The sequence below is a fragment of the Monodon monoceros genome, unplaced genomic scaffold, assembly GCF_005190385.1.
Source record: "Monodon monoceros isolate NGI ecotype Baffin Bay Population unplaced genomic scaffold, NGI_Narwhal_1 Super_Scaffold_2, whole genome shotgun sequence".
In the NCBI taxonomy this organism is placed as follows: domain Eukaryota; kingdom Metazoa; phylum Chordata; class Mammalia; order Artiodactyla; family Monodontidae; genus Monodon; species Monodon monoceros.
In genome coordinates, this window is record NW_021703776.1 from 26,465,208 (window position 1) to 26,491,726 (window position 26,519).

General features: G+C 33.6%; 1 protein-coding gene across 1 annotated transcript in view; it reads right to left on the reverse strand.

Annotated features, from left to right (window-relative positions):
- SEMA3A (semaphorin 3A) overlaps positions 1-26,519 on the reverse strand; it is a 235,193-nt gene that overhangs the window by 101,133 nt on the left and 107,541 nt on the right. Inside the window, exons 5-6 of the mRNA XM_029234387.1 lie at positions 11,489-11,582; positions 4,100-4,219 (exon numbers count right to left, since the gene is read on the reverse strand). Of these exons, the coding sequence (XP_029090220.1) occupies positions 4,100-4,219; positions 11,489-11,582 (214 nt within the window). The remainder of the gene's footprint in view (positions 1-4,099; positions 4,220-11,488; positions 11,583-26,519) is intronic.

Genomic DNA, 26,519 nt, shown 5'->3' on the forward strand with positions numbered 1-26,519 from the left:
CACCCTGACTCAAATATAATCACTCACAGAATGAGTCTGACAAAGCTTACTAAGCATGCTCCACCCAATGGAAGTGGGATAAAGGATACAGAAAAAACTCACATTTATTAAGTGCTTACTACATGCCAATCACTTGCTTAGTACTCTACATGCATTATCATGTAGTCGATTTTTTCACAACTCTAAGAGGTAGGTAGTATTATAAACCCATGAATAGGTACAAGGTCAAGGTAAAACAGTGTCTCACTCTAAAGACTATAGTCCTTCCTTCTATCATAGAGCATTCCAATGTTAGTCCAAGACATAAATAAACAATGTTAGAAATAGTGTCCATCAAATAAATGTGGGTTAGCTATCCATCTGCTCTAATGAATGACTAATATGTACAAGAACTAGGTGATACTTACACAATAAATGATAAGAAATCATTACTATAACAGCAGGATAAAGTTGGTTTTTTACTATGGATATACAGAGAGAAATTTTACCTAATTTTTACACTGTTAGTAAGCCAAAATTAGAATTGAAGTTTAAAGCTATATAATATCAAGAGAATTTATGAAGCAAAAAGAAAAAAACAGCGAATTTTGGCACATCAGGTCAAACTCATACCAGTACATTTTCTGGAATCAAAAGTTGTTCTAACATCTAGCAATCTTAAACTAGGGGCTAGTGTAAAGGATGATTTTTAAAAAGCAGTTATGGAAAAAATCAATAGATTCCATCTCTCATGTTCCTTCATCTAAAAGTTTGTTACTTAATTCCTAATGTTTCCTGGTAAAATGAAACTGAATTTAAGCCTTTATTGCTACTATTATAAAAATGTAAACTTTAGTGAGTAATTATGAAAATAGTGAAATTCCATAAAAGTTAAGACATTTCAAAATCCAGTTCTACACAAGTTGTTTTTTATTTTTGTTTAGCAAGAACACAAATTAAAAGTCATCTGAAATAGGCCAACTAATTCTTCCAAAATAATTGAATTGGTTTGAACTGATTTGATAAAAGTAAAGTAAGTCCTGTGCCAAAATTAATTTCAATAGCCCAGGAGACCTTTCAAAAAGTACCTTGCAAAGTAATTTATTACTTCTGGCAGCACAACTGATTGTGTAGTCTATGCTGATGCCTCAAAATTCACTTATTTTATACATGCGTGTGTAAACATTATGTTTCCAATTTTGTTCTTCAGTGGTGTTTAATTTCATGAGGCTTATGAATCACACAGTCCCTTGGTTCTATCTCGTATGTGTCTGCATCCTCCACCTTGCCGCAGTTCTGGTTTCTGCACCCTGTCAAATGTAACCTTTGTGCTAATTTGGCAAAATCAGTTCTCACGTTTAGTGCTGCGAGACTGATAACTGAATTCTCAAATGAACTACACATTTGCAGAGATGAAGTACAGAGCTGCGGACAATGACTGTTTTCCCACAGTGTAAATTATTCAGACTCAGCTGTCAACATGTGAGTGCGTTGCACAAAAGCAGCTTTAACTTGATGACTTTTTTCCTCCAAGGCCATGAAAATGAAATGGATACTATACTCTCCTTTATGTTATTCCATCTTCTAATGAGATTTTCTTTCTCATGGACAGTGAAAGCCTGTATGCCCTTTAGAGTTCTTAGTAGATCAAAGTCTCATTCTTGCTGAACAAAAAAACAAACTTTCCCCTTCTACATAAATATTTCCATTTGAGAGTAGACCAGATAGCCACAATGAAAGAGGTTTTTTCCTACTAATTTTGAGTCCATACAAAGCCTAGGTTTAATAATTAACAGTGGATATTCCAAAACTGTCCTCTGGGATTTTAGAGTTTGGGTCTTCAACGGCTTTACACAGAGAGCCTTACCGTGATCTCAGCTCAGCATTTTTCTTTTCCTTAGTGAGGCTTCTAATTTCTCAGATGGTCACCTGGGCACCATTCTACCTCCTCTACCCCCAGAGGTGGGTATTTGACTATATGTCCAGTCCCTTTTGATTACCACAGTGTTTGTACTCAATCATGAATTATTTTAGGCATTATCTGCATTTAAAGAACAGCAACTGGGAAGTAATGTCAAACTGGAGAAAATTGGGAGAGCAGGAAATGCAGGAAACTGAGAGAACAGACCCTTTTAAAGACAAAGGGCTAGTTAAGTGACAAATACCACAGGAGAGGTTGTCTAGATGGAGACTGATAAAAAAAAAAAAAGGAAGTCATTAGTGGAGGAGCAGTTTCATGGGATCAAAGTCAGGTTGAAAATGGCTAAATCTGGTGAAAATGCTGAGAAAACAAGTTCCTAACCAGGCTATGGACTTAGATATCTAGGGACCTCGTGGTACACCATGATTAAAGGGAGAGTATGGATAGGGTAGACAAACATGTTTGCATGTCAGGGAAGAAATCAGTGGTGAAGAAGAGATAAAAACAGCAAAAACAGTAAATTGGGTAAATTTATGAAAAAAAAATCAATGCAATTAAGAGCAAAGCAGTCGGGTCAAAGGTGGAAGTTAAGGGGCACATCATTTTCACTAATACATGAAAAATAACAGGACAATCAGAAATGTTGTTACAGGAGGAATGAAATGCTGATTGAGGTAATTTGAGGTATGTTTTATGATTTAAATAGTCATTTTAGAATTGGGATATAGAAGAACGAAGACACACAGCTCATGGTCTCCTGAAATTTCAGCGAGGTTTTAGAGCATATTGTGATTGTTCTCTAACAAACCAGTGACAGACAGAGGTGAAATGAATTTTGGGTACCCCCCCAGAGGTTCAGGAGAAGCAAGTGTGGCAGAAGTTCAAAGAGTGAGACAATCAAGCATCTTACTGAGTACATAGATGGACTGTAAGCCATGAGCTTCATCCTTATTAATGAGGCATGTAAAACCAAAGGAGAGTTCATGAATGCAAGATTAGAGACTGGGAAGCTTTATTTTATAGGACTGAAGGCAGATATAAATGGAGATCATTATTTAATAATAAAACCATGAAATAAAAATAATATTTAATAAAATAAAAAAAATATTTAATAAAAATAACCATGAAAATATGGTGGGGACGATTATAAAAAAATCTTTGATGAATGCATAAATGAATAATCCAAAAAAAAACACCTCTACATGGAAGACTTATATAAGGATTATTTGGTTCAAAATCTGAATGAAAATAGTATTTATTTATTTTTGGCATATAAATTTTATAATTTTCTTCTATGGTAAATTTATTTATGTATTAAAAAGAAAAAGAGAATTAAAAAAGTATCTGCCTTGCAAACTATAACATATTGAGTGGATAAGCAACAAAGTCCTACTGCATAGCACAGGGAACTATGTTCAATATCCTGTGATAAACCATAATGGAAAAGAATATGAAAAAGAATATATATATATATATGTATAATTGAATCAGTTTGGTATACAGCAGAAATTAAAACAACATTGTAAATCAACTGTACTTCAATAAAATAAATTTTTTTAAAAAGTATCTGCTTCATCAAGTATGACACTAGTGACTAAAGGTCAGGAAACTGGGTTCTTGCCCCAAATCTACTATTGGGTTAGATGTAATCTTAGATAAAATATTAATGTTAATTTCCCAACCTATAAAACAGGAGAAAGAATTTTAGGAAGATTAAAGGAGAATCAAATGAAATGATACAAAGTCCTTTCAAAAACACTTTCAATGTAATGCTTTTAGCACAACAATTTTTTCAAACATTTAATAACTTATGCTCTCAAGGCCACATGAGAGGTGTGGAGGAAAAAAAATACTACATCATGAGATTTGTTGTGGTGTCCCTCGAAGACAAGACTGGTAAGTCATCTTATCTTTTTCCATTGCCTCCCTTCCGTAGCTCCAGCCCAGATCTATTTCTTTCCATAGTTAACTACTGAGAAACTTTAGTTTTGGCACAAAGCAAATATTTTCTTAAATTTTTAATCTCTCTTTTCTCTTTTTGTCCCACTTTCTCACACACACAGCCATGAAGTCACCACCGTGAGTTTATCTGCACACTAAATCTCAACTCATGCTGTTTGCACCGTATAAGGAAAGCTCTCCACTGACTTACTATAGATGCCCGTGTTTTGTGCCTGCATTCTGGCACGCACCACCTACCATTGAGCCACCTGGAATCGTGCTGCTCTGTCCTGATTGGGTGGTGGTGCCCAAGAGTTCGGAAGATAGCAAAGTCTCGCCCCATAAAATCAGCTGCCGTTCCAGAGTATAATTCTCCATCTGTGTTGTGACAAAATAAAACCACATACACATACTTTAATTCAATTGAGGCAAGAGAAACAAAACACACAAAATACAGGTTTCATGTTAAGACCACGCTAATGCTCTCTGCATCATTATGCAAAGCTACTTATGTTTATCCTGTGTCTTTGTTGAAGGGAGTATCTCACTACTCATTTAGCATTAACTTTGAAAAACTGAGTAAAGTATGATTCAGTGCACATTACTAAAACATGAACTTTTATATTTTCTATTAAGACAAAGTACAAAACACAAATTATATGCGTCACATTGTCTGCTTTTATACGTTTCAAACTACTATGGTTCTAATATCTTTATTTTTTAGGGTAAAGTCTCATTGCAAAATCTTGCTTATAGTTTTGATTTTAATGGAAATTAAATTTCTAATACACTTCCTTTATAGTGGGATCTAAATTAATGAGATTTTGCTATAATTTAGAGAAGACTAGTATTTTCCTTGCCAAAAATTTTTCTTGCCTTTCATTTTTTAGTATATCAAGTGGGAAAAATGTTCTAACTTGGTATGAGCTATCATACAATCCAAAAACAAGTCCACCACATAGTTTCAGATATAACAGAAATGTGTTTGACGAAGGGGGTATTTTGATAAACACAGGCCATAATCACTACAGCTCAAGATTCTGTTGTGCTTTGACTCATTTCTACTTAAGTTGAATTAACTCTAGGTCAGAGTTTAATAATGGGATAATCAGAAGGTTGGAATAGAAAGGAAAAAGAAATAAGGAGAAAGAGAAGTTAATATTTACTGAATACCATTTGTGCTTGCAGGATAGTCAGGTGCTGGCTTGACACTTTCAAATTATCTCATTTAGTTCTGTCAACAACCCCATGACGTAAATGTTATCCCTATTTTACAGCTCAAGAAACCCAAGGTTGCTCAGCTAATGACTAGGCAAGTCAAGGTGAAAGTTCAAACCCAGGCCTGTTTAACCCAAGCCTCTTATACTAAATATATACCATACCACCGTTCAATAAACTGAACTTTGTAAAAATGACATTTTCTTTCCTTTAAACAAAAAGTGCCTCATATTATTCCATCCAGAAAATGCATTATTGCCTGCTTGCTTACAGTGAATTATCAGCAAAACAACAATAAATGTAACATTTTCTCCAAATAATCTACCATAATGACAGTAAAACCTATTATCTTGTTGATTATTTGGATACGCTAATGTTTCTGAATTCATTGACTCGAAAAATACTCAGAAAACAAAGTAGGCATACATAAATTATAACTTAAAACATTTGTATACCACTATAATTTCCAAAGGACTTTCTTGTATATCAATCAGAAATTTCTGTGCATCTTCAGTTATCAATACCTTTGGGAAAGTTTAATTAGTCTGATCCTTTCTGTGTTATCTTTGTTCACACCCACAATTCTCACTTGCAAATAAAGGGCTTTGAAACAAAAATAGACCTTTTCAGTGGTCCAAACTAAATTAATTCCTCTGGCAGAACCTCTGGTTCTCTCATGTGTTTGAAGGTACCAGGCTTTGGAAAACTTCCAAAGCAGTGCAGAATAGCTACATAGACAGAATCACTGAGAAACACCAAGTTATAACTTTAAATATTAATAGAAAGACACCTTACCTTAGAGACTGAGTTTTTAAAAATTGATCACTTATTTTGAATTGTTGTGAATCAAGACAAATAAAAGTGATGGTTTGACAACGTATTAAGTATAAATTACTAGCTACATGGATGGTACTCATATGACACCATAAATTGCCATATTATGGTATCTTTGGGATTCAAAAGCATCTTGTCTTCTCTTTACTTAATTAAATATCAAGTTGCTCAAATCTGAGTTGCTCTCACCATAATATGCTACAATAATGTTCTATATGCCCACAAGGTAAAGAAATAACCCTTTTCAAAAGGCACAAAAACACTATGAACAAGCTATCTATAAGTTTCAAAGGTACTTTGAAACATTTTAATGCATATGGTCTACTTAATTTTAACCTGTATTCAATCACTGTAACATTTTTATTAAGGTTGAAACCTTATCTTTTTACAAATAATTGACTGATAGAAGTGATGAATTTTTAAACTTCAGGTGAATGAGAGAATGTTAGTTAAAAGCGTGTTGTGAAAGCAGCCTAAAATGTTCATGTCAATTTCAAATACTTTCATGTTGGAACACCTGTCTGTCATAGGGTGACCTGTATCCTCTTTACCTTGAAAAATCAAAAGTATTAAATTACTAGTTGAACCTCATTGCCCCCTCAACCACGTTAGGTGATGAAAATCATGAAAGGCGAAAACAGAACAACCGAAAGGTGAAAACTGAGCAATTTCATATCAGACTGTAGCCAGACCATGCCTAACAGTAAGTATAATCAGAAATGGAAGAGTAAAGAATATCATCAGTTAATTGCTTTTTTCATTTAACTTTTTCAGTGTGAGTAAAATTCATAATTACGGTTGCTATTATATGTAAACTCTATTCCAGATAGAGTTGAAATAACAAAAACTGTAACCAAATAAACATTATTTGGATATTGATAGGTATTTGTTTCTCATATTCATTTGTTTAGCTCTTCTACAACTTATGACTCTTTTTTGATCCATTCCCACATGAGGAAGGCAAATAACAATATAAATGAAGGCAAAGGCAGAAACACTGATTTTCTGTCACTCAGAGAATGTAGAAGAGTTAGAAGAGTTCATCAGTAGAAGAGCTAGTGACTGAATTTATTACTAAAGACAGAATTTATAAAGAGTTGACTTAGAAACCAAAGGAAGGTTGTAGTTAAGGCACCAGTTGCCTCCAGTCATAGGAAATTACCTCCTACTCAAATATTATTTTTAGCAAAAGTCAACATGATATCTATGAGCTGGAGGGCACTAGATGATTAGGTGGGCATGAGGGCACATTCTCATGTTGTCAATGCTCAATATCACTAACTGTTCCTTTACACCAGGCCTTAGATCAGATTTTCTACTCAGATATCTACAGGGTTCTTATCCAGGATGACTCCTCCAGAAATTGTATGACATATTTTTTATTTGGCCCAGCTGTATAGGTGGTAGAATATCCTACTCTTGCATTCTCTTTAAGCAGATATAAAATATCAACTCAGACTATATTTCATTTAATGTAATTGTGTATTCTACCCTGTATTAAAGACTTATTACATTCTTTGGCTATCTGAAATGACCTGACAATTTCTGAGTTTAGGGCTTCCCTGGTGGCACAATGGTTAAGAATCCTCCTGCCAATGAAGGGGACACAGGTTCGAGCCCTGGTCTGGGAAGATCCCACATGCCACGGAGCAACTAAACCCGTGCACCACAAGTACTGAGCCTGCGCTCTAGAGCCTGTGAGCCACAACTATTGAGCCCATGTGCCACAACTACTGAAGCCCGCACGCCTAGAGCCCAGGCTCCGCAACAAGAGAAGCCACTGCAATGAGAAGCCCGCGCACCACAACGAAGAGCAGCCCCCACTCGCCGTGACTAGAGAAAGCCCGTGTGCAGCAACGAAGACCCAACGCAGCCAGAAATAAATAAAATAAATTTATTAAAAAATATATATATATATGTCTGCATTTAAGCAATTTACATACCTTAGCTGGCTTATATTTGGAGAACAAATATATTTTTTTATTTTTTAAAAAAGCCCACTTGCCAAACTTCTTTTGTATGTTCGAGGTCCTTTATGAAGTTATCAAATTATGCGTGTTAATTTTCCAATTTTATGACCCTAAGTATAGGTAAATGTTAGCTTACAATGATTCAAACTGCATTATGGCTAAGATACATACTTTTGGGTTTTCCCATATATACTAAGTTACTAGTGAAAGAAAATGTATCTGTCCAATTTTATTAAATTGATGGTAGAATAATATACTCAAGGAATTGTTATACACATCAAAAAGTGGTTGTGGATACTCTGTCCAACAAAGTTGTTAAGTCTTTGTACAAAAGTACCATATAGGCAGTTTGATGTCTCAAAAATAATACATCAGACTGAGATAAATTAGTGCTGACAGATGTAACTAACAAGCTAGAAATTGTCAAATATGAAAGTTGCTCTTTCATATTTGAGTACAGTGCCATTCTTTCTGAACTGTAAGCTTTCTTAACTGTCTCTAAGGAAAGCATTCTTTACTGAGACGAACAAAAAGTTTAGTGAACTGCATTTCCACCATGGCAGCGTTACCTGAGAAGCATGTGTTAAAAACACAAGTTCATATGTACTCTGTACTTTCTGTTCACAGCTCAAAATGAAGTAAAAATGTGGCTTAGATCAGTTAATGTATTGGATTACAATTCCTAAAAAGGGTGTGGTGAGAAGAAACAGAAGGTGGAAAAAAAAAATTTCCTGATGAAATCACAGCATTACTAACAAAGGTGTAAAGTGTATCATGGATGTGAGCAAAAATCAAACAAACCTAAAGACCAAGCCATTATATGTTGTTAACACCTTAAGCAAATTCCACTCACAGCGTAGCAGAGTAATTAGAAACAGAGGGAAAAAAATATGTCTCTCAAACACACACACACACACACACACACACACACACACACACACACACACACCCCCGACATGGCATGGATGAAAGCTACTTCTTGAGAGTGGAAGGGTATGGGAATACTTTTACATTTTCACATTTGTTAAGCAACCTTTTCTGTAACAATAAATATACTGGCTTTGTTAATACTGTACTTTTAAAACTAACATTTTTTAAGTAGTTGTAAATGATACAAAATTAAAAATATAAAATTTATACATTACCAAATCTCCCTCCTAGCCTCCCTACAGAAAACCACTATTACCTGTTCCTCTTTTTTCAGTTTCTACTTCCAAATATATGCCAGAAATATGTACGTACCCAAATGTAGTATGCTATTACGTTGTCTTATTTAATTCTCACAACAAACTAGTGGAATTTGCATAGCCATGCCATTTTACATACACAGAAACTGAGGCTCAGAGTGGTTCAAATAATTTCTAAATTATAGTTAATTAATTTGGGGAGTACCTTTAATACCAAGTGAGAGCATATTCTAATGTCAAATTATGTTCTTTCCTGACGCATGGCAGAATTATAGCATAGTTATAAAGAAGCAAGTAACCTCAATAAAGGAAGTCACAGCTTTTGAATTAAAATGGTGCTACAAATATTTTGAGGGATTTTACCAGGTCTAGTATGGCCTGCTCATTTTTCTGTATCTTGCTATTCAACTGATCCAGAAATTAACTTAAGTTGGCTTTAATAATCTCCTCTGTCAATAAGCACTAAATATCTCTGAAAATTATTCAATTACTTTACAGTACTGGCTAGGTGAGATCTGGGCTTTCATTTAAAAGCTGTTTCTCTGAAATGCCTAACGTTCTTTTCTAGCCATACATCCTCTCCTTGACTCATGCAACTTCCCTCATACTCTTTTCCTTTTCACAAACCTATACAGCTGTTTCAAGGAAGTTCTAATATAAAACCAAAACTGCAGCGTTTCATACTCTTTGTGGACATTGTGTGGCTGCACGCCATATGAACTATGTAATACTTAGTTGTCATCATACTTTCTCAGTGGAATATTAAAATAAATAAGCAAGCCCCTACTGAGAAACATACCACAAAATAAAGCTGCTCTAGGCACACTTTTACATACTGCTTTTTTGAGGAATATCTATCTTTTTTTGTTCAGTATGCAATTTAAATAAGTATAGCCTGCAGGTTCAAACAAGATAGGACTCCTCCCCTTTGTTTAAGACAGTTTTCAAATTTCTGTGTGTGCACTTAAGGAAGTCATCCACACGTAATCACTAGGCCATCTGCGAATAGGAAAATTATAAGTGTGTTACATTTGCTGCATTCCTTCAGGTCTTAAACTTTTGTTAAAGTGCTCCATAAATGGATCAAATGGACTGAAATTGTCTACATTTCCAAAGCAATAGAGGAGGTAATTCATGCTGTAATGGTTTTATTCTTAATAGTAAAAGGATCAGTGAAACAGCGATAAACACTAGAGAATACCTGAAAAAATATATTTTCAAGTTAATGCTGTAGTCAGTATGACTAGAGTCTTAGTTTGTTGAATAGAAAAAAGACTATTTTTTAAAATAAAAAGGCTAAACTTTATGAAATTATTATATGTCAAATAATAGCCTAAATTTACCTTTTAAAAATCTAGATGTATTATTCAAAATTTTATTAGAAAGTTTACACCTGAAAAGTTTCACTTATTATTCTTTTGTGTTATCAAATAATTACTTTCTATATTTTATAAAAAAGAAAACAAAAGGAAAAAGAAACAAAAAGCTACATAATTTCTACATGATTATATAAAAACATATATTCAGGAGTAGGGTAATGACCCAGAATCTTCTGTACTTTAGGTTGTTGGCATACTCAAAAGTTAAAGCAAGAAAACAAAAAAACAAAAAGAAAAATTGTTTAATGATATATCACTTTTTGTGTATTATTTAATCCCAGTCCAGAAGTGGTGGAAAGTGGAAAGAATTCTCTATTTTTCAATACAAACTAAAGTTTTCTCCTTCTGCCTACTTCTATCTTCCTCTTTCTATCCTTTTGAACTATGGCTAAGCATTCACCACCTATATCTGCAATGTTGAAGTAAAAGAAGAAAGAAGAAAACTAGAACTAGGAAGATGGCTAAAGAAAAGGGCACAGGAAATACATAAAATGTTTTGTTAGATTAAAAAAAGAAGCAGCAGCCCTAAAGTCAGAAAAGTTGAATACAGAAGGACTTTGTCAACTCAAGGTGACACAAGGGGTCTCTGTCAATTGTACTACCATTTAGTTGCATTGTGCTGATTAAGCTGACCAGATGCTGAGAGTGTGACAAATCTTGGGACTACAATTAACAACTTGGAGTGAATCTCATTCTTTCCTTCTGACCTGTCAAAATTCCCCCTTGAAACGCCTCTTCCCAAAAAATGAAAATCAAAACCATATTTTTACAAAACAAAAATTGTAAAGGTCTAGGGGGATGTACAGTGATTGAGCAGCCAATTTTAAAGACACTATTAAACCATTCTGATTAAAAAGAATCATAGACTAGATAGTACAATAATCAAATCAGCATTTAGTGTTTCTTCTTCATTTTCAAAATATTTGAAAATATCTCAACTGACATACTCCTAAAATATTTTATGATTAATAATGAAAAATCTTGGTATATAACAAGGAACATGCAATCTGGCTATTATCTACAGAAAATTCACTGTTTAGCTGACTGTTGACTGAGTACCTATTAAAAGAGATGCCGTCAGCAGTTTAGGGTCATATGGGCTCTTCCCACGGCCATTTTCAAAATGTGAGTCTTCCAGCTTAAAAATGTTGTCCTGTAGAAAAGAAAAAGAAGAATTCAATTTATTTATAATAGAAAGTATTTTTAACATGCCAGTTAATCAGAGAGAGGTTGAGTATTCTTCTGCACTATCAAGGTGTATTATTATTTGTGTAAACTTTAGAGATGACAGAATAACTTAAGGGGGATAAAACCTAGCTATTACTAGACAAATATCTATTTAGCTTGGTGATTTTTAGTAGCATTTAGCATGTTGCAAGTAATAGTGTATAAGTGAACTCTAAAGGACAAGCACGCTATGATGAGTGATCATTTTATCACATAGCTATGCTAAGAGCCTCCTTAATGGCTCTTGAAAGAATGTTAAATTTAAACAAATACCTCCTTTACTTCCTTCACATAGAGAAAAAATAACAACTCACTATATTAGATGTCTGCAAGAAGATACGCTATCTCACTTCTCTGTATGTACTTTCCAGAAGGAAATAGTCATAGCAGTCACGTCCTCCACTCTGTCATTCCTATGACTTTGATGCTTACAAGCTCCTCAAGCATTTTAAAGTTACTCACACCTTGGAAGGTGGAAGGTACCTGAAACTATCCTTATCAATTTCTCTAAGTGGGAAATATCAAACTGTTTATTAGGATGGGTGTGCCTGGAGATAAGTGTCCTTAGGACAACAAGCACAGAGGTGACACATTTTTATCACAGGGAAGTCTGCTCAGTTGAGGCTCAAGCACCCAGAAACTTAAGTGAACATTTGACTATGGTAGAAAGTACGCCAGAAAGCACTGCAACAAAATCCTTAATAAGGAGATAACTAACTCATGCCTAAGACACTGTCCTCAGAATGTGAGGCTTCTATATGACAGTGGAGTAAACTGGGGTATTTCTGAGCATTCTTTTCAGAACCAAGTGCTCTGGAAATTAATTAGGTCAGAATATGTATGCATTTTCCAGTAGCACATTAGCTTGTCCACAGACTGAAATAAAATACCTTTTCTGGCAATTTCTCTACTATTCACATAAAAGCATTTTCTATATTCTTAGGATAGTAAATGGTGTTCATTTTATGGCCAATATGCATCAGTTTCTTTAACATTTAATATCTCTGATGGAGCTAATGGCAGAGTTTCAAATTATGACTCTTAAAATTCATTTGAGTTAGGGAAGAGTGAAAAAGGAAGCAAACCAAAAATATTCTCCATCTTTACTACTGTAAGAATTACCAAGTCTCCTGTTTGCTTGCAGTGATTCTGTACTTGGTAAATAGCTATCCCCTAGCAATGATGGTTCTTTAGCTGAATTCTAAAATTTACACTGTGAAAAATTTACGGGGTTTCTCAGAATTGTGCTAAGTTGTAGTAGGAAGGGCAGTGAGTCAGGAGTCAGGCCCACTTGGGCCAATGATTAGCTCTGGTTCTTTGGTGGCCAATTAATATCTCTGAGCCTTCGATTTCTAAAAGTTAATGTTGATAAGGATATTTAATCTCAAATGTTTATTGTGAGGATTAAAGAATTGAAATAAAGTATTTTTAAAGCAGCAAAATAAAAAACAGACACTATTTTTATTCTATTAATACTGCTCATATTACTGCTACAAGAATATGAAAATTTAACACAAGTTGTTATCATTGTTGTAAACTTTCCTACTAGAACTTGAAAGAAATATTACTTAAAAACAGTTACATAAGTCACCAAATTATAAACTTATTTACAAATACACATTTGTCATAGACACTTGAATATTAAAATTATAATATGAAATTTATTGCCATATACTAAGAAGAAGCATAGAAGAAATCTTAAGAAATATTTAGATAAAAATTAGGAAACAATCCAAAATAAATATGCTCAGTAGACGATATACACTCTACTGCCACAATGATAGAAAATATTAAAATCTGTCTATGTGATTAGTCCTCACAGGTTAGAGGAAGCATCAAGGAGAAGTGGTGGTGTGGCTGAAAATATTGTTATGAATATTAGTATAAATTTCTTGTCCTCATAAGACATTTTACAATACTGACAAAGATAGAGGAGCTATCTGTCAAAGTGTGAGACACATGATGCCTGGGATCATGTATCCACGTTAGTAAGACAATGCCAAGGTATATGAAAAGTACTTGAAACCTCGTGTTTAACATTTGATTTACAAGGTAAAGGATTAAACTTCATAGGAAGAGAGGTTAAGCATGTCAGTTACAGTTTAAGAGAAGATGAAAAACTATCCTTTGTCATGGTGTCAGGTAATGTGTTCAAAGCTGGCCTCCTTTTTCCTTTCCGTCTTTTTTCCTTTAAACAGAACTCTTGCCCACATTTCTGGGTTTCTACAGTGTAATTATTGTATACTCTTATAGGATTCTACTGAAGGGTAAAAGATTGAATTTCCTTTCCAGCCTAGTGATATGGGGCCTGGAATAAATATAATTTGCTCTCACAATAGGGAACTAAAAGATATTTCTTACATAGAAATGTTTGTAGTGTAAAATTCATACCTGTTACACATAGTAATGGAGTCTAAGGCTGTTGAAATCAGACAGAAATGGATATTATCCCTGGCTGTGCCTTTTATTATCTGGGCCTCAGGCAATCCCTAAACCCTTCTGAAGCTCAGTCATCTATAAAAGGAGGATAGGAAAATCTCATAGGGTTGATTGGGAATATTTACTGCAATAATGTATATAAAACAATACTTAGTATGCCCTCAAAAATATTAATTTATTTTTTCATTGTTTATAGTTACCAAAATAAGATCATTCTTTCCTATACTGATTAATATCTCTCAAGCGACAGTGGAAATGCCTGCCTATATATTCACCAGTAGAAATTAAGACATATGTTTAAAAATATGTAAATACTTTGGACTCCCAAAATGCACTGAAAATTGTTCATTTCTATAGCTAGACCACAGTCCAGTTCAAAAGCTTTTCTGACAAAAAAAAACCCCATTAAATATAATATGTATAGGAAGCAACCTAAGCGTCCATCAACAGACGAATGGATAAGGAAAATGCGGCACATGTATACAATGGAATATTACTCAGCCATAAAAAGAAACAAAACTGAGTTATTTGTAGTGAGATGGATGGACCTAAAGACTGTCATACAGAGTGAAGTCAGTCAGAAAGAGAAAAACAAATACCATATGCTAACACATATATATGAAATCAAAAAAAAAAAAAAGAAAACAAAAAACTGGTTCTGAAGCACCCGGGGCAGGACAGGAATAAAGACGCAGCCGTAGAGAATGGACTTGAGGACATGGGGAGGGGGAAGGGTAAGCTGGGAGGAAGCGAGAGAGTGGCATGGACATATATACACTACCAAATGGAAAATAGATAGCTAGTGGGAAGCAGCCGCATAGCACAGGGAGATCAGCTCCGTGCTTTGTGTCCACCTAGAGGGCTGGGATAGGGAGGCTGGGAGGGAGACGCAAGAGGGAGGAGATATGGGGATATATGTATACGTATAGCTGATTCACTTTGTTATACAACAGAAACTAACACACCATTGTAAAGCAATTATACTCCAATAAAGATGTTAAATATATATATATATATAATATGTATAAAAATTCTCAATTAAGAAGGGCTACCATTTAATACGTCTGATGAACTTAATGTGATTGAGAGACACCAATATTGCTGTTTCTGTTATCTAGTGCACGAGACCTATTAGATGTGTGAAAACACTGACCCCTTGGAAAAGAAGTCTGTGTTAATATAATTGTACATTCTCTGTTGTCATACGTAGCATATCACGTAGACAACTGTCTGGCTGTACTTGGAAGACTTTTTGAAATCTGATTGCTACTCAATGATTTTCTGTTTTAAAGAGTGTTAAACAGATCACATATGCAAGTAATAAGACCAAAAATCTTAAGACCAATGTATACAATTAAACCACATAGCTTATATTCTTACTTGGGCTGAAATACTTTTCACTTTTAGTAATACATGAACAGAAATCTAGCTGCACGGATTCTAATTGCTTTAGCAGATACTGTGAGCATATCATGTAAGTTATTGTGCCATATTTTATTACATGATTGCATCAGTTTTCAGCAACTATTTTTAGCTTTCAAGACCACTCTTTCCCCTTTGTCTTCTGGATTTCCTGAATGTTATTAGACTGCGGTGAGGTAAGACATTAGAGGAAATAATAACTGTGCTAATGTCTAATCCAAAGTTTTATAAATTATAAACCAGTGGTGACATCACGGCAATAAATTTCCTAAATCTCAATCTTGTCCAAGTAATAAATTTAGGGAATAAAGCTGCAATTTTAGTTGTTTTAATGATTAAAACATAAATGATGTTTGTAAGAAAGAAAAGAAAAGAAAATCCTATGTATATGTGATAGAATAACCATTTGGGGTGGGAAACTATATAAACTTAATCAAACCCAATACTTGGACAGTATTTTAAAACATACATTATTAAATTTTTTCAAATTGCTCTTTCTCCTCTCCTGCTCTTTACAAAGATACTTTGTTTGCCAGTTCTAATGAATTATCAAGTATTCCTTGGTCACACCATATTTTTCTCATCTCTGCCTGAACTATCCCCAGCTCACCCGTCCTCAACCCCAGGGTGAACTTCCTTTCCTTTAAGACTAAATTCAAAAGTTACTTCCTAGTAGAAGTCTTCAGAGCTTCCTGGATATATAGTTTATTAATTTCCTTTGTGCATATCCTAATTAACAATAGTACACAAGCAATGACAATACTAGGTAAAACTACTGGCTTCAGCAATGAAGGGACGTAATAGGATCTCACGGGAAATACTGTGACATACTATATTTTACCCAAAGGAAATCCACTTGTGGATAAAATTCATCCGGATTTACTTCTCCTAAAAAGGTTACTCTAGATCTATGCTGTGCAATTCTAATAGCCATGAGCTGCATGTAGCAATTTAAATTAATTAAAATTAAAAATCCTATTTCTCAGTCACACTAGTTATATTTTAAGTGTTTAATAGTCACATGAGATTTGTGAATACAATATTGCACAGATGCAAACATTTCCACTGTCACAGAAGTTCTATTGGACAACACAGCTCTAGATCCTATTCCCTTAGCAGCAAAAGAGTAGAACTGAAAATTAGAGGCCCTCTAGGGAAAGAAAATTTGTCTTCAGAACACAATCATAGTAGAAAAAGTTCATGAAATCTATAAGGAAAGGTTATAGTAAAATCACTAGTTTTTTATTTTTATTAGCTAGGGATTATCCTAAGTAACTTTTAATGGCAGAACAGATGAACAAATACATGTCCTGTATTTTTTTATATGCCATCCTTCTTTCATTCAAATTACTTTTCCCTAATCTATGCAGGCAAAAATTTCACTCATTGTTTAAAGCTTAAGTCATAATACCAGTCCATTAAATGTTCATTACTTTTCCCCAGCAGAAAAAATATTTTCTCCCTGGAACTTGTATAGAAATCTATTCATAATCTCTTTGTGCCATTTGTTACCTTCAACCTTGCTATTCAATAATGCACGTTTTTCTTTTCTTCCTATTAAATACTTTTGAGGTGAGGGAAAAATCTGATTCATTATATTTCTCCCAAATACTAAGATAGAACTTTTCACTGAGTTAAAGCTCAATGAAAAAAAGAATGAATAAATGAGTGACCGTGTGACCGAGTGCACTAGAGAAAAACTAAATCCAAGGAGTAGCAAGGGCATTGCCCTGGACTCTAGGAGCTAATACTTCAAGGATATGACACAGATATGAACACAATTGTGCAGTAGAGGCCAGACTACAAAATTGAAATATTAAACCTAGCTTTAAAGTGAGTTTTAAGAAACATGATAATCTTTAACTTTTTAGTGTTATGTGTCCCTGTCAATAGATTGATACTTGTTATACAGTTCAAATACGAGTTTACTTACTATAAAAGACAAAAAATAAAATTTAATGACAAAGAGCATAACGTTACAATCCCTTTGCTTTTACATCCCTGTTCCTCTTTAACTTTCATTGGACCTTGTAGTTCATCAGTTACTATTAATATTAAGCTTGTTAATAAATATTACTCCTTTCAATACAGCCATTTTATTCAGGGAAAAGTTATCAAAATTGTCCTTTGTAGAAATTCAAAAATCTGTCTTATCAATGTAATAGCTCCATAATTCCAGGATAACTGTTTCACCTGACCAGTTTTTACTTACAGAAATTACTCCATGTATCTCTGTGATGTTGGCTAGTGGAACATCAAACTGGAGAAGCTGTTTGGGCTTTTGCCAAATACAATTTTCTACTTATAAAATATATATAATTTCTTATTGGGATTTGCGCTTCTATATTTATTTTAGAAACTTTCTAATTTACATGTTTTCTGAAACACTATATAAATATTAATATGTACAGTAAATATATATTGATCTGTGACTATGTAAGAATTATGTTTGGAATACGAACGTGAAAGGTCTAATTATTTAATTCAATGAGCAAGAAATTACAATAAAAATTACACGATAATAATATTACATACATATGTTATTACAATGTTTATAAAGTATTTGGTAGCTACTTCACTTAACATTGAACACATACTAAGTGTTGATAATGTCCTAAGAGTTCATCTATGTCTTTTCACTTAATCTTCAAACAACCCTACTATTATTGTGCCAGTTTTACAGATGAGAAGCAGAGACATTTTCCATTTAATACTCGAAGTCATAAAGACAATAAATGATGGAGTAAGAATTTGATAACAGAACTCTTTCCAAATCCATGTTTTTAACCACTATATAAAAAAGTGGGCTTACCATAAATATTACGTTAAAAAAATAACTGCATGAGATGTACCCTATGATAGTAGAAACTGGAAACTACAGGAGTTCAAAGTGGGGATAGATAATTTTATGTTTCAGCATATAAAGAAAAGCTTTATTTGATTTAGTCCTTTAAAAATGTATTTTGATGGGAGGTGAGTGTATCTAGGAGTACGCATGTGTGTGTTTGTGTGTTCATTGGTTATGGGTGCAGAGGGCCAGAGGAGCTCATAGAGAGAGGGCAGAGGAAAGCACAGATGCAGGTTAGTCCACCTAGAGGAAACAGCATGAACAAAATCCCCTCAAAATAGATATAATTCATATGATAAGTAACATAAAATTGAGTTTAGACAATGAAGACTGTATACATATATTGAGATAAGGTGGATAAACAAATTTGAAATCAAACTGTGGATAGTTTTCTGTGCCAGAATAAGCAATTTAGCATGCATTCATGACACGGTGATAATTTTAGCTGGAGAACAATAGCATCAAAGAGGTGCAATATTATGATGAATCTGACAGTGATGCATAGGATGATTTAAAGATACATGAGCCTTGTGACAGGAAAAGACCTACTGCCATAGCCTGGGGAGGGGAGAATTAGCTCTTCTTACACATTACGGCAGTTTAAAGGAATTTTTTATGTTGAGTGTTATGATGGTCAAGTCATTTAGCTTCTTTGTATTTCACGTTTCTTAACTTCAGTTGCCTCAGAATTCCCTTTAATATTCCAGTGAAGCTACAGATTCTTTGTTCCAGAAAATTGAAGCTAAGCATACATATGTTTTATAAGCAATCTTTAGGGTTTATTGACTTTATGTAGTCATGGCAAGAGTTTCCAAATCAGCTATTCTACAAAGACCTTTCCATTTCTAACTTGGTATGATTCTCTCATCCTATCCCTCTGAATTTGGACATTTGCTTCTGTTGTTCTTTGGCTCTGTCCTTGAACATAATACAGGGATTATCCAGACTTTTAAAACCCGTTTTTGTTTTCATTCTCTACATACTATTATTTGGTATTCATTTATTTTTATAAATTCAGCTATTGAACTTCAGCCCCAATCCCTCTGCTATTCTAATCATTCAAACTTGGTTTCCTGGCCTGTATGAAATCTTCCATTTTCCATGGTTATTTCAAAATTGAGAGCTATTAAGAGGCCTTGGCTCTTCAAAAGAATATAAGAGCAATTACGAATAATAAACTTCATAAAAATTAACCTGTCAGAAAGAGTTATTTAACAATATACATTGTGGGAAGATACAAAAGAAATGTAACCCTGGTATCTGTCACTGAGGGCTGGGAAATTTAAAAAGTAGTGCTATGTGAATAAAGCAAGTATAATTTTCTGCTCTGATTATAATATATTAGCCCTGTCTTTGATTTCACTATGATTGCAGCCATACATTAGAATTTTATTTTTCTCTACAATCTAATAAAACATTGCTGCAAGTAAATGACTGACTGCTAATTGAAAAAGAATCTCAGTGAAAGATAAGCTCAAGGAAAAGCTATATACTTCTAAGGATTTTTAGAACTGAGTATACTAATACCTTCTTCTCATATTATTGATAATATTTTTGAGTAGTTTTAGCTGTACAATAATTACAAGATTTGGTTTTAAATCCCAAATGTAGTCATTTGATGCTAAAATGTTTACAGTCAATAATTATAATTATGCTTATTCAATAATTGCCAATACTTTTCAAATATACACTTTGGAAAGTAAATTTTTCTCAGCAAAAGCCAATTATATGATAATTGTTTTGACAAAAATATATTTTATCTATTAAATTAAATAAAAATATTCCAGTTATATAAAATATAGTCCAATTTAATATTCATGATATGTGATCCCTTTCTAGTTATATCTAGGCAGACTTTTTTCACTGAATATAATTTCTGTTCCTGAGAAACTCTGAGGATCCAAAATAGAAAGAAGGATAATATCATCAGGGTTCACAACATTTCTATAAAGTTTATCTCTAGATTAAATGTAAGTAGGAATGGTTAAAATCATTGATTTCAATTTCTGTAGTCTGTTCAAGCATTGCTTTAGTAAAGCGGAAATCTTACCTCTAAAATTTGTCTCCAGAGATTATATGGCTTTTCTGCGACCCAGATTTTTTGTTGTTGTTATTTGAATTTGAAGGTAGATGTGGTCAAAAATATTATTAATAATTATAAAATCTAGATTATATAACCCGTTGTGCCAATTATTGACTGTAAACTCTAAAACAAGTTTCAAAAATCTTTCATGTGTCAACATTCTTATCTATGAAAATACTGCACATACTTGCCTCAAGGATTCAATGAGATATGTGAATTAACATAGGAAAGCACACTTAAACCATATAGAAATTTAGTTCATTATAATTTTAATGATCCTAAATTCACTATCAGTGATACATCTTTATTATGATAGCATGTTGATAACTCATTGTCTATGATAATGTAATAGCTAATATGTGTTAAGCAAATATTAGCCACGCACACTCTCCTAAGTGCTTTATAGGTATTTACTTTTTTATCATTACAATACCCCTTGAAGTACATAGTGTGATAACACTAATTTTACAGATGAAGTAACAAAGACTGAGAAAAAATGACTTGCCTAAGGTCACATAGTATATAGCAGAGTCAGGTAAACAATTTCCATAACTAGTAATAAATGGAGGGATTCTAAAATCCTTGTTTTTTGTGTTTGATTTGCACACCATGTTACTTTATAAATACACATCATACATAAAGTGTTATAATAATATCTCTTAACTGTGTTTTCCTTGTATTTCAAGCGTACGTTAGGTCCTGAATTAATCTTAACTGAATTGACCATGACAGATAACACTGTATTTAATATAGTCCCCACATTATACTCTAATACAGTAAAGACAAGTAGAAAAAAACTAACATAGTTCTAACTTTATTTGCAGAAAAATATATGAAATTACTTTGTTTCCAAGTTTGTGAGAAATTAGTATCACTTTATTTGTTGTCCACCCAGTAACAACATACACTTCCTACAGCTGGATTAAATAGGATTTGCCCTCTAAATTTAAGGGATCTGAATTTATCTGGGTCCCTCAAACAAACATCAGTGACATAATTCATCTGCTTTTTGTCATCATTAAAATTAATGGTATAAACCAAGGAAAACAGAAAGCATATGTGTTCATACTTCATGCAGATTATGTTTTTAATAGGAGCTTAATCTGAGTTTATGCAGATATCTCATACCTGTCATGGTTTAATCATTCAGCTATGAATGCCTGTTAACTCCCAAGGTATATAACAATGAAAGGGAAAATTTTATCTTGGCTAGAATGAGAAATTCCAGAACATGAACAATTTACTCTAAAATATTTTGCCCCAGTGAGACCTGGTAAAGTGAGCTCAGTCAAAGGGCAAATCAAAAGTCCCCAAAAAGTAAAGTAATGGAACAATTCACTTGATCTTTCCATGTGCATTTTAAGTCTTCTATGTCCAAAACATAGTTATTTTGTATTTGCCATCTTATAATTTCACAAAGCATCAGTGTTTTTTATCCTAAACTGTGAAAGTACAGCTATTATTTTTAACCACTTCTTTTTATAAATGTGTTTGTCACATCCATGATTAGACACCACTGGGGAATTTTATCGACCTAAATGTAAATATGTCAATAGAAAGCAGCATATGTTCTGTAAGAAGTATTGGAATCTACTCATATGGTTTCTTTACATTTCAGGATTTTTTCATAGATACCATCTGGGAAGCAATGAGGCCAAAAGAACTAACATTTTATTTATACCAAGCTTTGTTTTAGCAAAGCTTTGTCATTCAAGTGTTGTTATAATCATATGACATAAATATATGATTTTCTTTTAGCAAATTAGCAAAGATTACAAAAATAATTTTTATTTTTGGCAAAGGTATTTTAGCAAAGAGACAATCCTGTCAATTCTTGGGAAGAAGATAAATTTTAAAGAATAATTTGGGAATTAGAAAGCTCTTTAAAAATGTCCATATACTTTAGCTTGATTATTTTACTTTTGGAAAAATATACAAATGAAAATAAAAATTTAAAAATTAAAGCGAGAAGAGGTTCACCATGGTATTTAGAAGACTGAAAAAAAATGTAAATGCCAATAAGAGGAGGGTAGTAAACTATGACCTATCTACAAAATATATTATGATACAGGTATTAAAATAAATGTTTATATTAAATGTTATAATATCTAGAATTAACACCTTTGTTAAGTCATTGTGGAAGCAATATGTAGTAATACAACAACTATGTAAGATACATGGGAAAAAAAAACTTGAAGAAAATTCATCAAAATATTGAATCTCTAGTTTAGATATTTTTTCTATATATATTGTTTTTATCTATTTTTTTTTTTTTTTTTTTTGCGGTACGCGGGCCTCTCACCGCCGCGGCCTCTCCCGCTGCGGAGCACAGGCTCCGGACACACAGGCCCAGCGGTCATGGCCCACGGGCCCAGCCGCTCCGCGGCATGTGGGATCTTCCCGGACCGGGGCACGAACCCGTGTCCCCTGCATCGGCAGGCAGACTCTCAACCACTGCGGCACCAGGGAAGCCCTTTATCTACTTTTAATATTGTATACAATGATCATGCAGCCCATGTATTAAAAACAAAACCCCCCCAAAACCCCAGGGTTACTATATCTTAAGTAAACTTTCAAATTGGCAGTGCATGAACTGAATCTGGCCCAGAGACATGCTTTATTTAGCTGACATGCGGTTTTGAAATCTTTTATATGAAAGCCTTTTCATGAGACTTAGAACTTTCCATAGGACAATTCAACGTTTCCATTGCTCCCCATTTTTTGTGTTTCTATTTTCATCTTTTTATGTCACCTGCATGGTACCGTAGGTATTTAAGTTTGCAACCCCTATAAAGCACTGTGAATTACTTAATTACCAAAAACTACATTGCATTATCATCTTATTGTCTGCATTTTTCAGATTTACTTCAAATAAAGTTTAGCAATTAATCATGGCTATACACAGAAGTTAATGGGAACTTCAAAGTGATTTGAAATTCAAATTGTCATAGTATCATAAATCTCCATAGCTCTTCACTCATTCTTTTTATATAATTAAATAAATCTATACATGCACTGCTGTTTAACAATGTCTGTTTTATTTAGAAAAAATTAACTGCTCCAAATATTTATATCTAAATTAATTATCCAGAATTCATAAGACTTGATCTTTAAGGCTGTGTGGTTAACTATTGCAAAATACAGGCAGAGTAGTCCTTAGAGAAGTACCCAGATATTGGGTGGCTTCTTTTGCTTTCAAATTAATGACGAGGAAGACATTCTATATCACATGTTGAGTTGACTTTTGGGTCGTTATTTCTAATCTACTATAGTGAACACTTGTATTATTTATAAATGTATCTCTCTCACTGGTAGAAGTCAGTTTCTGGCTATAAAGCAAGATTTTTTTGTTATCAAACAATTATAATTACACAACCTAGAATAAATCAAGCATTTTTACTTGGTTTATTTTTATTTATTTTTTATGACTTACTACTTTCCAGACAATGCAAGAACCTTAGAATATATCATATCCATTTATTGCTGCTTCCTCTGGCTGGTGAGCAATACATTTTTATTCCATTTCTCATGGATAGGTGCATCTGTCTTTCACAGCTCCTGGTTTTATGCAAGGAACTCAGCTCCAAAATTCTGCTTGCATGGGTCTGAGGCTGTGCACCCTGTCCTCTCTGTGTTTCTTAAGAATTTCTAATTACATAAATTTTATATTATAATTTCATTTAAGAACTACATTTTGTTACAGCTGTCTTTTATAAAATTTGATAAGCTGTATGGCAGTTTTCTTGGACTCTGTTTTTCCCAACTAGAAAATTCCTAACCAGGAATTCCATGTGGATTCCTAAACCAACTGTTTTAGGAAATGATCTTTTATCCAAAAAATAACCTCATTTTGTCTTCAGTTACTGTTGAGACTTTCTACCACATTCTAGAACCTGGGTTAATTTTATAACAGAGATCTTCTTTTTTAAGCTTTCTATGTCCATCTTATTATCTTGTCCTGACGTCTATGATAAGTCTCTACTGTGAATCTTTCATTGTATCTGTAATTCACATATACACAGATTTCAACAAGTTCCCTCTTCAGTAAGACTTCTATGCTACCTTCTTATATAGAAATGTACTTCCTTCCTGTACATTCACATCTGCCCTGGTAGGTCCGATAGCTGGAATCACTATATCATATTGATCCTTTCCTACCATCTAAAATGCTAGACCCTCAATTGCTGTCAAATATTCCAATCATCGTTGTATTACTTACTCTTCTACCACTGGTTAAGATCATTTTCACCACTGGTAAAAAGCATCCTTTTCTAGCCTGAAATCTAAAAGCCACTATATTAGGTTGTTACAAGAACATCAATCACACTACTTTAGAAATACATCTTCTTAAGGAATACTTCTTATCTATCTACCTATATGAGTTTTCTATTGCTATACAACAAACTACCACAAACTCAGTGGCTTAAAACAACACCTATTATATCCCAGTTTCCGTGGGTCAGAAGTCTGGGCAAAGTTTAGCAGGAACCTCTGCTCGAGATCTCATCAGGCTGAAATCAAGATGGCAGCTGGGGCTGCAGTCTCTTCTGATGCTCAGGGTCTTCTTCCAAGCTCATTCAGTTTTTGCCAGAATTTAGTTCCTTATAGCTAAAGAACTCCGAGTTACCACCATCTTCTTTGAAGCCAGGGGAACTCACTTTTCTCTACTTGATTAACTAGAATGTTTGCTGTTGAAAATCATACCTTACACCTAAAATTACCATTTGCGTGGACTGGACATTTATGTCATTGTAGATGACATTTTCAATTACAGAAAACATAACAAGTCATCATAAATTATTTTAAGAGTAGTTGAAAGCTCAATTAGTATCTTGCTCAGCTTGCTGATGTCCATTTATTTCTCTTAAAATAATATATTTTAATCCCTGTCATTAAGAACTGTAAAATTTTAGGTGTGGAGAGAATAGTAACACATAAAGACCGAGAGTAGTATAAAATTGAATACTGTAAGATATGACATATATCCCTACATACTTTGTAGCACACAAATTCAAAATGAAGAGATGTTTTTAATAAGTTGAAGAAAGCACATGATATATTTGTGGCATAATTAGAAGAATGAACCAACCTGAACAATGAACTGGGAATAACAGGAAAGAAAAATTTAGCAAAACTGTATTTTCTAAGTGTCTTGGCATTGTTAATTTTTTTTAAATTGTCAATATTTTCCAAACTTATATTTGATCAATATTGATGGGTAATATACATAATTACAGTTAGAAAGCCCCTAAACATATACATATGTTTATATATATGTATATATATATATATACAAAAGGAAAAACTGGAAATATGCAGACAGCATAACAAAGTTATGCTAGACTACTAATTATATTTATATGGGTATGTAGTTATAAATATGAATGCATATATGTACATATAAACACATTTACATATATTCTATATATCTGATCTCATATATTATATATTACATATAAATATATATATATGACTTAATATTACATATATTTTAAGGTACTTCTTAACCATGATACTAGGTTTACAATTTTTTTTTTTTTTTCCCGATACGCGGGCCTCTCACTGCTGTGGCCTCCCGCCGCGGAGCACAGGCTCCGGATACGCAGGCCCAGCGGCCACGGCCCACGGGCCCAGCCACTCCGCGGCATGTGGGATCCTCCCGGACCAGGGCACGAACCCGTGTCCCCTGCATCGGCAGGCGGACTCCCAACCACTGCGCCACCAGGGAAGCCCTACAATTTTTTAAACATACAGATGCACACAAACTATATTGTATATTTTAAAGGTTAAGAGAACAAAACACTATTTTTCATTTTTAATTATGAGATTGACTAAAGGTTCTCTGTTTTAATTTCTGCCCTCTTCATTGCTTTTTCTTTCTAACACTGAGAGCAAGATTGAGGATGGCTTGCCCCATGGTGGTAGAAGAAAAATACTTAAAAAAGGAGTCTACCTTTTGGGGTAGCTTTTCAGTTTGCCTTGTAGTTTTGGTTTCATGCTGCTTCCTTAAAATTATTTTATCATCATCTTAATTATCCATGCTACTGTTGTATGCCAACAGTAATGAATAG